Here is a 15924-nt window from a genome sequence, read left to right as displayed (position 1 = left end):
ATCGAGGGATCGCAAGGGGGTGGTTTAGGGCTACCCTCTGCACCAGCCTCTCTATTCTACAGTTCAGGAGTCAGCCAAAATAGGAAAGCTTTTATCATGGGCACCTTTGTTTCACTATACAAGACTAACACTGTGTGTGAAAAATATTTTGTTTTATTCCTTAATTGAAACAGATGCTGACCAGGTTCCACCTCCATGAAAAAAAAACAAATATCATTTAAAATTGGTTACGCTAACAGCCTCCAGTAGCACTCAAACAGCACACTATCGACAAAAAAACCAAGATGTTCCAAAGAAATATCCACGTTGTCCTCAAAATATTCGTTACACGATACAATCAAGTTTACTGGTTATGACAATTCATAGAATTTCTGCAATGTTTTCTTGAGATGTGTACAGTTCACTGCTGCAGTGCATCAAATAGCAGTGTGTCACGTGCTATTTCTCCATAAAAAGGCCACCGGAATATCCATCTGATTGTGAACCAGGTTGCAAATTGCTGCGCAAACTCTCCCAAGAAAAGAAATTTCCCGAAGATCTCACAGCTCATCTTTATCCCAGTCATCCAGATCCACGTCACTGAGATCAATATCATCTTCAACTGGAAGCTATGAAAAAGGAAAGTTTTGAGTACAAGTATAAAAGTGCCTAATATAGGGACATCACTGACTTTGAAAAAGGCTTAATTCATCCTACCCAGAAAGATCCCACCTTTTATCTCTTTCATTCACAAAAACTCAAAGCATATTCAGCACAGGACAATAGTTCAAAGTTTAGACTAGAAGGCCACTTTCTACTAAAACAATCCTGCAGATAAAGGCAAATACAGTTTAGACTATGGAACAAAACTACCACCACAGTCTATATTTTAATTCCATCTCAAGTGTAGATCAAAAGATTGTCGTGACTTTGTTTTTTACAGCAATATTGAACCTTAAGAACATGATCAACCATGGTGTTATTACATGGACTTTACCTTACAAACTTTCTGACTTTGATCGTAAGGTCAGCTTATTGCAGAACCAAAGTCGCCACAAATTTTTGGATCTTTAACACATACACTATCACCTCTGTCCCTCAGCATAAGTAACAGCACATTTCAGCCTCAAGGGATTCAACTTTCAGATTACATCCTAACAGCTAAGCAGGAGTACCTGTCCACAATGTCTCAGACAATGAATCGGGTGTCTGGCAGGATTTAGATAATGGGAATCAAACACAACTAGCCACAATCCTGGAAGTATTTTCACATTGCCAGTCCTTAGTTACTCTGCCCAGTCATTGCTGAACCTAGCAAGTCATAAGCACTTTTAGAGATGGAGAACCTCTTACCTCGCCATCTTTGCCATCCCAAGGTTCAACTGCATGAATTTTAGGGAATGCTCCTCCACCTACTGGTGCTGTAGAACCACGACCAACAGACAGTTCCCTGAGGAAAAAAAACCCAACAAGTTAAGTTTAAGAAATTTCTCCAGTCTCCATCCACCTGAACAGCACTTGTTTCAGATAAGGGGAAGTTAACTTTGAAGTCTGCTCACATCTCCTGACACCAATTTAAGCTGTCTGGAAGCAAAAGCTTTTCAAATAGAGAAGCAGAAAATGTAACAGAGCCCTTAAAGCAGCACTGCAAACCTACAATTGGATCCAAAGAGACAAACTATTCACACTACACTGTTTCATATTTCAGCAGTGCCACTTGCAACACTCATGAACAAATATAGCCTCTCGAACAGTACATTGTGTATGGCTTGAGGCAACTGAGAAGGAGTCTGCATTTCTAGTTTTGGAAGTCATCTGCAACTGTTACTTGAAATCACTAGCAAGTTTTTTTGTGGACGCCCAGCCTCCACAGGTTACAATGGGTACCACGCAACCAGCTTCTACTTTGAGACATCTCACCTTGCACTCGCTAGTTAGGCTTGCTCAAAAGGCCTAACATTAAAATCCTGAAGAACTAATGCCTTTGCATTCTTTCAGAGGCAAATAAGACTGAATAAGCATTCCTCCCCTGGCGAATTCTACAATTTTTATGCTCCTCTCAGTGTTGATTTCCTTGCTTTTGGTTAACATTGCTAAAGCTGCCTATTAGATGACAAAAGCCACACACAGCAAGCCGAGTTAACAGCTACATCAACTGTGATTCTACTGCTTTTTCTAGGAACCACCGCTGAGCTGAACTGTCAAGTATGAGACTACTCCGGCAAGTATTGCTCTGTAGTAAGAAAATCCAAACCAATAATCTAATGCAATATAAGCTGTTAAATTGGTTATTATGTCCTGGAAGCACCATCTAACCTCATCAGGAGAAGCTTCACTATGATGGATTCTATAGGCCAAGAGAATCTGCAGTGTCTGAGAAAGGCAGGCATTTCTCACATGCATGAGTACAGACTGCCTGGTATAACTCTTCTAGCACCTGAATCCTAAGTTTTGCTTGATGCTGTGAGAACTTTCCCGTTTTGGCACTAAGAAGAAAGCTTTATCCCTTACACAAGTAAGAGAATATAGCACTGTTTCCATTAATCCAGCATAAACAGCATTCAATGTGCTGCTTCTTATGGCAAGGTGGGGAGAGACCATTTCTGCCCTCTGCCATTCCCCAAGCAAGGACATGGAAATAACGCTGCTAATGTAAGCCCTCAAAGGCTCTTACACACTTAGAGCAGCTGGTGTTTTACCCAGAAGCAAAGTTCCCACTTGACTTTGACCACACTTAAACTGTTACTTAACAGTTTAACTGCTGTTTCAAGTGCAGCCACCACCTTCTCTCCTCCTTTCCATTTTCTTTTCCCATCCAATTCTGCTCAGTACTGGCTCTTGCTCAGCTACGCAAGACGTAGTTTTGGGGATCCTGAGCTGAGCAGAGACCTATTGACTTTTTAGATGTATTACTTCAGCTCCCCCAGTCAGTTTATCGGGTGCCAGAGGAATGGGGAAGATAGGAGATTGGGATGGGGAAGATGGGGCCAGATTGAACCAGATAAACAGCAACATCCAGAACCTCAAGAACCATGACAGCACCCATTTAGATTCCCAGGTTGTGAACTTCCCAATTACTAAGCAGAATCATTTGAATTAAATAACGTTGATTACCAAATCTCATTGAAGTTCTTGGGTTACCAGAGAACCACAATTTTTCAAGCTCATTTCTGTTTTCAAAAGTTATGTTAAAGCTACCATTTAAGTCTAAATGGACAACTTAATTCTGTCGACCAGGAAGAGGTAGAGGCTTTATCAGTTGCACTTCCCATTTTAACAGTTCCCTTAATCCACTGAATGCTTGTCATCTTAAGTAATGTCTTAACTGTGCAAATCTTGTCTGATCCAGGAGAGCCTGACTGTGGTCTAAAGAGTCACAGTAAGATTCAGGCCACTTAAAGACTTCATACCTGAGAAACTCATTAATTCCTTGCTCACTGAAGGATCCTTTCAGAAGGGCAAATTTCATCTTCCGAGCATTAACAGCTGCCATTGCTGGATACCCAAAGCCTCCAATCCCCAAAGAGCTCTCAAGATCCGACTGAGCACCTGCTTCTGTCCACAGCCACCTTCAGGAAAAGACACAATAGAAAATGAGTAAGTGGGATACTTGCTACAGTTATTCTGAAGTCACACATACCCTGCAACCCTGTAGAGTCGAAGCTGGGCTCTGAACTGCCCTTAGACAGTGTCAACTATTACTAAAATCAGCAGGGAATAGCAGGGTCCCAGTCTTGAACCATGTGACAGAAAAAAGCCCCTTCTGAACAGCAGCTCTAGGTCAGCCCCATGCTCACAGCCATTGAAAGACGGATCAGAACAGCCATGAAAGACAGTCCAGGGGAAGGGCTATGTTACAAACCTGCTGCACTTTAACCTAATTTTTTAATATTGCTTAAGTCAGATCTAAACACGACAAAAGTATTGCCCAAATCCCACTGTAAAGGATCTTTGGCGAAAGACTGTAAGACCAATATTTTACTCAGCATTAGTTCCTCACTGGTCAGATCTCAGTTCCTCTAATGGTTAACAAGTTCTCTGAGGAACCGCTGGAATCAGCCAGTCTCTGCATTTCCCTTCAGGCTTTAATGACATTTTGCCCCCCTTTCACAGCAGTCAGTGTATCAGAACAACTCACACTTCCTAGAGAAGTCCCAGAGATCTTAAACTCCACTTGAGAGGAAAAGAAAAGGCAAGCCTGCGGGCCTGCTTCTCTTGAGAGCATGAAATTTCTTCATGAACCGTAATTTTCCTTCTTTTCAGTCATATTGGCAGACCAGCCCACCAGCAAAAGACTCTAAAATAAACTGGATAAATACTACCCTAAAATATTTCAGCACTTAGGATAAGAATAAAAGATGTTTAATCATATCTCATTAATGCTCAGATATCACTTGTAAAAGCAGGATTTGAGGTGGATGGAAAGAAAAAAATTCAGCACACCATCCCTTCCCACAGCACAGTGAAATATCATGACATACTATCCTGAGCATGGAGCAACTCTTATCTGCAGAAAAAACACTATCATACAAACGCTATCCTGTTACCTCTAAAGATGCTCACATCTTTTCCAAGGCACCCAGTCTACAACAACGCTTACCCCCACATTTTCTTTTTGTATTTTTCAGCCATTTTTAACATGACATCCAGGTAAGAATTCCTCCCTGAAGCTCCTGTTTGTCAGACAGAATTAGACAAGTTAAAAGACAAGTATGTGCTTTAACTGATAAATTCATGCAGAAGTCTGCTTGCTTTTGTGTCTACCTGTGTCAAGAATATGAGGCAGGACAGAAATGATGCAGAGCTGATGAGCATCACAGGTAGTCTTCAGAACATCTTCATTAATTATCTATAAGAAAGTAGCAGAAAGTCAATGAGAGTAAGACTTACTCAGCTGTAACTGCAACTCCCTTCAACAGCCTATCAACTCCATCCTACAGGGTAACAAGCACTGAAAGAACTTGACACGAAAAGCTTACAATCCTCTCCTACTTCACTGGTTCCTCAACACAAGACTAATTTCAAAGAGTTCACAAAGTCTTTTGTTGAGACTTGCAGCAACAGGAAAACAAGTGGCACCAGCAAAGCTTACAGAGAGCACAGTAAGATGTCACTTCTTACGTAAAGTCACTGTCCTTGGACCAGAGCTGGAAATAGCACACCCAGACCTACGCACATGCCTGTAGGTCTCATTTATGGTGCTGCTAGCATGAGAGCCAGCAGGGTGCAGCATTTGCTGAAGAAGAGGACATTTAACAGAGCAATTCCAGTTTTGTGTGATCTACCTTAACAAGGAATCAATTAGTCTCCAACAGTAGTCTTCAAATTTTGATTGTGCACTGCCATGAGTAAAATTCCTAAGTATATAGCACCAATATATGTCCATCAATTACGTACATGTAATAACATACACAATATTAGTACAGTAGAAGGTATACAGAAAATAGATACTGTAAAAGGACAACAATACCGATACCATTTTAAAATATCCTTTTAAAAATTTAATGGTACAATTCTTTTTATTCCTGCACCAGAACTGATCACAATTTCAAATCTACCCTTATCAAGCTGAAACTAGAAGTCACCATACAGACAGCAGAGGGCTTTTTTGCCAATAAGCAAGCTTAGTCATCATGCAGCTTCTAATGGACAGTTTACAAGTGGCAAATCTTTGCCCTCTTGTTGTAAGAAAAGAGATAGGGCTCGGAACCCAACTTTTTCACTTGTCTCTCAGGAGAGGATTTAGACACAATGGTACCATCCTGTCAAGGCTTTCACAGGCTTTTCATCAGTTCTGTTGTTAACTGAAGGATTATAAAATTCACAGTAAAAATTATTTTACAGAAAGTTGAATGATCAGACTTGTCATCCTTGACGTTCTGCCAGAAAACGGTGTGCAAGCATCACACTTAGGCTGTTTCATTTACAGTGAACAGTTCTGTAGAAACTGCTGCAAAAGATGGAAAAGCAATTTGAGAAGATGATGTAGAGGTACCTCCAGCAGCTCAGGTGGTGGGGCATTATCAGAAAACAGATCCAAAGCACGAGCAACGATGTCAGATCTAGTTCTCCCACCATCATAATCAACAGGGTCCTCTCCTTTCTGGAAGATTTTAATTGTGGGAAATCCACGAATCTGAAAGACAAGTTTAAGCCATCGGCTCAAATAAATCTGAACATTTATGGTGGAATTATCTGCTACTCTGATGTTTTCTAGATTAAGAAAATAGGGAAGAGATTGAATCCAAACTCACAGGATGTTGTGACTGAACTTCAACAATTTTGTAGCTGCCTACTTGTGCAACAATGCAAAACAAGGCTTATATACAGTGTTTCAAGTTTAAGTACTCATGGATAAGCCTGGGTTTCACCATGGTTTAGAAACACAAAGTACTGCCAGTTTAAATGCCAGGAGGACTATCTTCACTCTTCATGTTTTTTCTACATCGATTTCCCAATCTGTCTCTGTGGAGACAGTACTGTGCCAACAGAGCAACAAATGGACCTTAAGCTCCCTCTACTACAGTTCCAGTAAAATTTGTTAAGTCTTCCTGCTAACTGCCAGCTACATGCACTTACAGGGAAACTAAAGAGCACACTGTAAGCTCCATGTACTGTATTAAAAAATACCAGTTCAGTTTGGGCTTACAGAATGGCTGATCTAAGCAGCATTTCTAGATTCTGCGCATTTCTAGAACACACACACGTACCTGAACATCTTGGAGCCAGTTGTGCAGGGATGTGTGTGTGTTCTAGAAATGTGCAGAATACAAACAGCCTGAAAGGAGAGATGTCTCACTTCAGATGATAAAGCTGTACAAGAAGTAATGGAAATAAACAGCCTTTTTATCAGCAACATCCACATTTATTCCCTTCCTCTCACTCCATTTATTTATACTGTTACTGACATTCAGGAATGAATTTTTTGTGGGAAAACGGTATGTGTCACTTAGTATTTTTAGTACAAAACATTTGAGTGGTGCCAGATTAAGGAAGACTTCAGTAACCATTAAAGGGAAATCTGAGTTACTAGACATGGAAAGGAAATAAGTAACCACTGCATAGCACACTCACCCCATATCGGCCTGCCAGCATCTGATTGACTGTTGCATCTACTGCAGCCAGCTTCACTTTTCCCTTTGTTTGCTCCTTCACTTCACTGGCTGCAGCTGCCCATTCTGGCTCCAGACTGAAAAACAAAGAAGGAGTGCTCTAACGTCTCTCAGAGCTTAGCAAAGCACACCACATTCCAACATTAGGTAGGATACTACACACAGGAAAAAAATTAAGTCTCTGCAGTGAATGACAGTTGGGAAAGTTATTCCAAATGAGACTGATGTCCTGCATCTGGAGGAATGAAAAGCTCAAGATGAATTCTGGATCTTATTTTTATTGGTAACTGGGAATTTGACTGAGAAATGCAGCCAGAGCAGCACCAAGGTGCCTTAGGCAGCCAAAGCCCACATAGTTTTGTTAAAACACCTCTTCTGATATACCAGAGACTTAAGGTCCCTTTTAGAGGATTAAGGGTACCACACAAAAATGAGCACCAATAGGCACCAAATTAACAAAGAAAAACCTCATTTACTTTTTGCAGTGTCCACACCAGGGGGCATAAAACTCCACCATCCATACATCGTCACTATTTATGACGTTCTTATCAAAGCTGTCATCAGTCAGTTCAATCACATCCTTCTTATCTGCACCTCCGCTCTCTCGGCTCTGTAAGAAACAGATCCTCAGATCAGAAGTAATCAAAACTAGTTTCTCACAGAAGCCATGCCTTACGTGTCATGTTGTATCAAATGATCTTTATTTGAAAGAGATACAGAACAGGCAGCGTTAGGTCATAGAACTTTCCCATTTTAGAGCTGACAATACACACAGTCTACTCCCACAGCGCTTGCAAAAAAGAGCAAGTGAACCTTATCTTAAGAAAGAACAGGAGAAAAAAAAAAAGAGCGAAATCAGGTCAAACTGACTAACAAGATGTGCAAACAATTCCCCAGTTCTTCGTGCTCTGATTTGTCTGAGAACAAGTGAGTGCAGCCTGTGTGGAGTCTCAATCCTTGGTGATACTCACAACTTGATGGGACACAGTCCTGATCTAGCTGACCCTGCATTGGGATGAGACAACCTCCAGAGATCCCTTCCAACTTTAACTATTCTATGAACAGAATGGGGAGCACAAGCTCTGATCTCCTGTACAGGACAGTCACCAGCTCAAAACAAACCCACACGTTCCTTCAAATACCTGTTTTCCAGAACTATATCCTCCACTTCTGCCACTCAGACGGTCTTTCACGAGGGACCGGAGAGCGCTTAGAGCAGCATCGACAATGGCATCACTTGTCCTGCCACCTGCAACGCAGCAACATTAAAGGTTAAAGGTAAGGCCGTGACTTAATGACAAATTTAATACTCCCTCATGCTAAGGATTTTTCAGGAAAAGCAAGACTGGGCTGTGAGATGTTACTAGCAGTGGGACATAACTGACAAACACAACAGCAGGGTTGACTTCTCTCCACTTTTTAATTACCCACCTTATCTGACAGAGGGCAAGTGTGGCAAGCTCCCAATAAACAGGAAGCAAGGAATAATTACTTGGAATTGCCCACCAAACCCCACCAACTACAAACTGCAGGTGGAACTGTTAGCCTGCGTTAAGACATGCACAATTTGGTAAAACAAGTCCCAGCCATTCATCTGCTACTACAAGCACTAGAAAGGAAGGAAATTCCATGCAAGACAGCATTAACAGCTACCATAATTACTGTATTCAGGGAAGTTTTTAAGACATGCAATGCATGAAAGAGCATCACATTTACCTTGATAATCCTCCGCTTTGTTTTTGTTGGCTCCAAATATCTTGATAGTCGGAAACCCTCTGACTCCATACTGCCCACCCAAGGACTGATGCTTATCTGCATCTACTGCACCTACTTTTACTACACCCTATGGAAATAAAAACAAAACCTAAGACTTCTACAGTGATTTAACACATTTTATACTCTGTACATGCTGGATATATATAATACTCTGTACACATACAAGTCTCACTAGGAGAGTGTGGGAATAGTCATCAGAAGAGAAGTGTTATCCTCACCAAAAGGATTTAACTGCAGAACATCATATATGTCTATTTCTTTCTTCATCCCAACAAACTTAATTTTAAATTGTTTGGGGTTTGGGGGGTTTTTATCAGTTAAGTATTTTGTTTGGTTGGTTTGTGGATTTTTGGCTTTGGGTTTTTTTTGTTGTTTTAAGAAGCAGAATATATTCTGCATAGGCAGGAGTTCAACAAATCACTACACAGCCATGTTTTCGGTAATGGAAGAAATACTCTTCGCCTACAGCTTGCAATGCTGTCATCAAATATTCAAGTTTGTGTTGTTCCTCATCTTCAGAGGCAGGTGACAGGACAGAGAAGAAGCGAGAAACATGCTATTTTGGGGGGATGGCTGGATTCTAATGTCTTCTGGTGCTATTAAAAAACAGCCCTGGAAAATTGTGAATTCACAGGGACAGAACTGACTTGCTCCCTTTTTAAAAAAAAAGAAACCCCACAAAAATCCTGACTTTAAGTGCCTTTGATTGGCCATTTCTCTGGCTGCACAAGTGCGATTACAGTGATACAGTTTTGGGGACCAAACCCCGCCTCCATGTCCCAAGCAGATGACAAACAGCCAAACTCTTCTCAAGCCACTGCCACAGGCATATTTGAAAGCGAAACTTACTTTTAATGCCGTTGCTGCTTTCTTCCACTCAGGGGTTAGTCTTTGACAATGACCACACCTTTTAGAAAAAAACAACAGTAACTGTCATACAGATCTGATAACTATTTCACAGAGCGGCCTTGTTGGGTCTGCAATTACAGAGGCTCGCACTAAACTGTGAAAGACTTAAGACTGACTCATGAAGAGGGTAAGAGGCTATTCCACATCGTTCCAACCTCCCTGTGTGTTACCCAAGTGCATACACACAGACATACATATACACGCTTCTCAAAAGCTACCTGGCTTTCCTAACAGGCAAACATGAGCACCAAAATCCAGATTTGCAGCCCAGCCTGCTTGTTACAAGCTAAGATAAGGCCCCCCAAAAATATTCTAGAGGTAACTTAGCTAGCAAGAATTTGTGGGACATCTCCTGGAGGCACCTGTGGGAGAAGCTCAACAGTTGACTGGCAACGAGCATATAATCACAGCATCACAAGTCTGCAGGGAATGAGGAGCTGCCAATTTACTTATACCTGTTCCACACCTTGTTCAATAAAACTCCTTGTTGCCTGTAAAGCTGCAACAACACTGGAAGAGGCACAGCAAGTCTTCCCCTAAGGTTGTCTCAGTCCAGACACAGTCAAAGTGTTGCAAAGAAAGAATCCTTTCTCTAGAACATGGAGCTCTGGATGGTAGCTGCACAGAGGATTTGTGCAAAGGCAGAATATACATCACCAGAATTTACATGGAAGACGAAATCCATCCTCTGGATACGAGCAGGACAGGAGATAGAGTTGCTAAATTAACTGGAAATTTTAAGTGTGAATTCAAATTGTGCTTCCAATCGGAATCAGGTTCAGAAAGGCAGAAACAAGGGGACTTTTCACCTGCTGCACTCCGATTAATCCTTTTTAATACTAATTTCAGTAGAAAAATTGGAGTAGTAAAATGGCATAAGCTTGTTATTAGACCTTATTTGCCAATTTGAAACCAATTACTGTCTTTTTCCCTGGTGAGGGTATTTAGAATAGGAATCCTAACTACAGTTGTTTTGCTAGTCATGAAGCCATCAAATTAATAACTGTACTGCAAACAATCGAATGAAACCCTGGACTGATTAGCCCCAGATTTGCTTGCTCTTATCATGGAAGAGCAGCATACAAGTACACAGCTGTAATTCTTACCATGGGGCGTAGAACTCCACAAGCCACAGGCTCTCGCTCTGGATGACCTCCTTGTTGAAGTTAGTTGGTGTTAGCTCTATCACATCATCACTGGCCGAATACAAACCATTAACTGCCAGGAATAACGTGCAGCTCACTGTGCCTAGAACACAAAGAAAAGTAATCGGCACTTCTGCAGAATATTTATGGCTCTCCTGTTGCCATGGCTAAATCACTGCATCACCCCCTGCAAATCAGCAGAAAAAAAAGAAGGAAAGAGATTCCAGTCCTACCAGAAAAGAAAAAAAGGAAGTTAAGGCAAGATATATGCTTTTCCTCCTCACTTAAATCACAATTCCCCAGGATCATGTAATATATTCTCAGTGTCCAAAGCTAGCTGGAGTTATGCCGCTCCTGCCACGGCTCTCCACAATGCATTTTGTCAAAGCTGCTACTGCTGGTACAAGACCAGAGGAATTTCCACGCAGATCACCACGATCAGCTACATTTTATTTCAGTTCTTTCTCAGATAAACTCCTAAGCCAATTGCCCATGCATCTAGCATAGCGGGCACTCATAGACACCTTTAATAGGATCACATAATGCAGGACTGTCTCAATGAGCCTCAGTAGAGTTATACTGATTTTAGGACAGGCATTTGGTGTACTGGCAGCGCAGGGAGCTCCTTCATTCTTGATCAGGAGGATCTTGTCCCACCATTGACTTGTCTCTCCAGCATCAGGCTGGAGAAAAACAGCTAAAGCTTTTTGGTTAACAAATCAAGCAGCTTTAAAATACTAAAAAGAAAAAACAATAGCGTTAAAAGGTACAGGGAAATTCTTTTCTCTTAAGAAAGATTTCATGCTTCTGGTCACTTCTGGATCTTATTATTCCTCCAGACTTTACACATAAAACCTCCTAATCCTTCCTTCTACCTAGTCAAGGAGATTAAGAGATGACTTGATGAAAGATGACAAGCATCTCTGCAACAAAATCCACATAGCGAAAAACTTCCCTTAATCCAGCAAAGACAGGGGGGTAGTAAGAGCTCAGATATCCAACTCAGAACTACGCAAAAGACAGTTAGTTTTGCTGCAAGTGGTTAATAACTTTCTGAGGAAGCTGCACAGTCTCAAGGCTGAACGCAAGAGGAAGATACAGTGATGCAGAAACTCTACGGCACACGGTACGCAGACTGCACAGCATCACCCACGCTTTATCAGTCCTGCTCAAGAAAAGCCATTTTAATTACACATATTCTGCAGGTGAGAGAAGCTGAAAGAAATAACATCTTTCAGGCTGCTCAACCAGAGATCAAGACTGAATTGCCACACTGCAACCCAGCACCCAATCCACCGCACCACTCCTGCCCTCCTAACAGCTTCTTCTGTCCTTAGGGCCCACCCACTTTCTTTTGGGGTGATCCTACATGTTAGATTGTCTCTCTCCCTTCAATATGCCCACACACAAACAGCATTCCATCAGCAGTAATCAACTGACTTCCAGGGTGATCTGTGGCTGTCACTGCATGTTACGGTGACCTATACTAGCAGCTGCTGCTGGGCTAGAGTGAAAAAAACAAGGATAGAAAAAGCTACTTGAATGTCACAGTCATTCTCAAGACAGATAACTCTCTCTAGATGGAATGAGACCACTAAATCGAATTCAACATCACCTAAAATTGGCATCAACTAAAGAGATCTGTAGCAGAATACATTCAGAAGCTGAACAGAGTTCATTCAGACATTTCTGTCACTTCAAACATAGAAGTTCTAGCATATGCAAAAGCACCTGCTAAAGAGAACTCACAAAGGAAAGCACATGGTGAAATTCACTTAGTCATGTATCACTGCATTATTTTTTTTAATACTATGACTCACGAACTGGTGGGATGTTTTCCCTTCTATGCTGAAATATTCAAGGTTTAATTCATCTTTAGCAAATAAAAAGATCGTTTTCATACAAACATCCAAGCCAGGAAAATGCAAATCTGGTATTAAATCCTTGGTATTAAGGCAAAAAAAAAAAAAAAATCAGATAACATGATTTCAAAAGTTGTTTTCCAATATAAGCAAATTACATAGACAGTAGCACTTTTAAACCAACTAAGGCAGCTCCATGCTGGTATTATCATTTCTCATCAAAAAAATATGTTGTAACTCTGAAGAGCTGTGAAAAAAAGCATTTGCTATGGGATGCTGGTGAACTCTCTCCTTTAAACACCCACACCTCCTGCAGCAGAGCTCCAAGTGCTGAGGTTCAGCCATCACGCAGTGTGCCCTCCGTGAGCAGAGCCTTCCCATTTCATCCCTGTGTAGTTATCTGCACCCTCAGTGTTTCTATAAAGAGGTCTGAGAGGGACCAATGAACAGGTTTACAGATTTACTCGGCACAAAGGACCCAGCAGAAGGGGAAAAGGAAGCACAATTCCGCATGGACTCCCCTTTTGTCTTCAGTCATTAGTTCATAGAATGGTTTCGGCTGTAAAGGACCTTAAAGCCCACACAGTTCCAACCCCCTGCCATGGGCAGGGACACCTCCCACTGGATCAGGTTGCTCCAAGCCCCATCCAACCTGGCTTTGAACACCTCCAGGGATGGGGCATCCATGACTTCTCGGGGCAACCTAGGCCAGCATCTCACCACCCTCAATCTCCCCACCATTAGGAAGTATTTCTCCCTAATGTCTAATATAAATCTACCCCTTCTAATCTAAAGCCATTCTGCCTCATCTTACAGCCTTAGCAGCACAAGACCCAAGATCAGGGGAGACTGGATACCAAAGCAGGTTTGTATTAGGGCTAGATATCATAGAATAGTCTGGGTTGGGAGGAACCATAAGGATCATCTAATTCCACCCCCTTGCCATGGGCAGAGACACCTCCTACCAGACCAGGCTGCTCAAGGCCCCACCCAACGTGGTTTTCAACACTTCCAGGGATGGGGCATCCACAGCTTCCCTGGGCAACCTGTTCCAGTGCCTCACCACCCTCATCGTGAAGAATTTCTTCCTAACATCTAATCTGAATCTTCCCCCTCTCCAATTTAAAGCCATTCTCCCTTGTCCTATCACTACATGCCCTTGTACAAATTCCCTCCCCAGCTTTCCTGTAGCCCCCCTTCAGGTACTAAAAGGCTGCTTCAAGGTCTCCCCCAGAGCCTTCTTTTCTCCAGACTGAACAACCCCAACTCTCTCAGCCTGCCCTCAGCATGGGTGCTCTAGCCTTCAGATCATCTCTGTGGCCTCCCATGGACTTGGTCCAACAGTTCCACATCCTTCCTATGTTTGGGTTCCAGAACTCAACACAGGATTCCAGGTGGAGTCTCATGAGAGCAGAGTAGAAAGGTGGAATCCCCTCCCTTGTCCTGCTGACCATGCTTGTTTTGATGCAGCCCAGGATGCAGCTGGCTTTCTGGACCACATGTCCACAATTGTCTTTAATTATTTTTGTTCCTGGGATCTTTAGGACACCTACCTGCACCCCGATAGCCCTGTCAGCAACCCACTTGGCGGCACAGTGGCTTGTGAGAACAAAAATGCCAGCAAATTAATTCTCTAAGACTCATTTTAGGGTCTTAGAAAGCAAGCACCCTTTATTGGGCCTGGGCACATGAGGCAGTGATTTCCATCAATCGTGTGCAGTGAGACAAGAGCTGGGACAGAATCAATTTCCCACTTACAGGCATACAGACAAATACTCCCTGAAATCCTATGCATATTCTATTACTTTCCAAGGTCTAATTTTAAATATATTATGAACTTCATAACAGTCAAAACTCTTGCTAATTTGGAGCTTTGGGGCCAGCTCTGTCTGGCCTTTCATTTGAGATGGGGAAAGGCTGCAAACATAGGGGATCGCAGAAGCCTCATCTGCTCAGCACAGACCACACCGAGCACAAGGAGTTATCATCTCCGAATAAACAGGGTCTGAAAAAAATCGTTTGAAAGAATACATGTGATCAGAGTTCTGTCAAACTTCCAAAAAAACCACAATTACTTAAATGAAACTTAAATCTACTTTAGCTTAAATCAAAAATACTCTGCTTTTTGTAATGGTAACCACTTGCAGTGTCGGCAGGACAAGCAGTGGCCAAACTCTACAACTACCTGAAAGGAGGTTGTGGAGAGGAGGGAGCTGGCCTCTTCTCCCAAGTGACAGGGGACAGGACAAGGGTGAATGGCCTCAAGCTCCATCAGGGGACTTTCAGGCTTGACATCAGGAAAAAAAATTTCATGGAAAGAGTCACCGGGCACTGGCAGAGGCTGCCCAGGGAGGCACTTGAGTCACCTTCCCTGGAGGTGTTTAAAAGATGGGTGGATGAGGTGTTGAGGGGCATGATACGAATCGCTGATAGTAATTGATAGGAATGGTTGGACTCGATGATCCAGTAGGTCTTTTCCAACCTAGTGATTCTCTGATTCTGTGAAATACACTGCTGACCCCACCAAAGCCATCCACAGCCTGGAGCCTTCACCCCACCCTCCTTGCCATCCTCGTCCTCATCCTCATCCTCATCCTCCTCACCCCCATCCTACTCGCCATCCCCATCCTCCTTCCCATCCCCATCCCCATCTCCATCCCCGTCCCCATCTCCGTCCCCATCTCCGTCCCCGTCCCCCCGGTCCCCGCCCGCTCCTACCCCACCAGAGCGCTCCCGCCGCCATGGCCTCTCGCCGCTCTCCCGCAAGCCCCGCCCCTCCCCGCCGTGGCGGCCGCTGATTGGTCGGGCGGCGGCGCCGGCGCGCTGGGGCAGCCAATGGGGAGCGGCCGCGTCAGGCGCCGCGGGCGGGGGGACTGAGCAGGCGCGGCGGGGCGGGGGCAAGAGAGGGGGTTCGGGGGTTGGTTGGGAGCTGGTGGGGGCTGGGGGTGGGCGGCTCCCAGGACAGCAGGCTGTGGCCTTGCATCCCCCGTCCTGCATCCCCCGTCCTGCATCCCCCCTCCTGCATCCCTCCTCCTGCATCTCTCCTTGCATCTCGCTCCGCATCCCCCGCTGCATCCTTCCTTTGCATCCTCCCGTTCATCCTCTCCCCCTTCATCCTCCTCTCCCCCTTCATCCTCCTCT

General features: G+C 43.3%; 1 protein-coding gene across 1 annotated transcript; it reads right to left on the bottom strand.

The window, feature by feature from the left end:
• Positions 1–133: 133 nt before the first annotated feature.
• PDIA6 (protein disulfide isomerase family A member 6) lies at positions 134–15558 on the bottom strand. Its single transcript, XM_069850493.1, has 13 exons — positions 15502–15558; positions 10883–11024; positions 9717–9774; positions 8808–8934; positions 8234–8340; positions 7568–7701; positions 7054–7168; positions 5975–6115; positions 4744–4828; positions 4580–4652; positions 3390–3548; positions 1333–1429; positions 134–608 (listed from the first exon to the last, which is right to left on the bottom strand). Exons 1-13 carry the CDS (start codon positions 15524–15526, stop codon positions 540–542), a joined length of 1332 nt encoding a protein of 443 aa, XP_069706594.1. The 5' UTR covers positions 15527–15558; the 3' UTR covers positions 134–539.
• Between the last annotated feature and the right edge of the window lie 366 nt (positions 15559–15924).

This window comes from Phaenicophaeus curvirostris, chromosome 2 (assembly GCF_032191515.1).
Source record: "Phaenicophaeus curvirostris isolate KB17595 chromosome 2, BPBGC_Pcur_1.0, whole genome shotgun sequence".
Classification (NCBI taxonomy): Eukaryota; Metazoa; Chordata; class Aves; order Cuculiformes; family Cuculidae; genus Phaenicophaeus; species Phaenicophaeus curvirostris.
The sequence above is the reverse complement of the archived record's forward strand: the minus strand, read 5'-3'. Positions and strand labels throughout refer to the sequence as shown.

Excerpts from the sequence above, each read along its gene's own strand:
- PDIA6 (XM_069850493.1), bottom strand. The coding sequence starts at position 15,526 with ATGGCGGCGGGAGCGCTCTGGTGGG. Across the intron at positions 11,025-15,501 it reads GGCGGGAGCGCTCTGGTGGG|GCACAGTGAGCTGCACGTTA; the intron begins GTAGGAGCGGGC and ends TTTGTGTTCTAG. Across the intron at positions 8,341-8,807 it reads CAAAGCGGAGGATTATCAAG|GTGGCAGGACAAGTGATGCC; the intron begins GTAAATGTGATG and ends GCTGCGTTGCAG.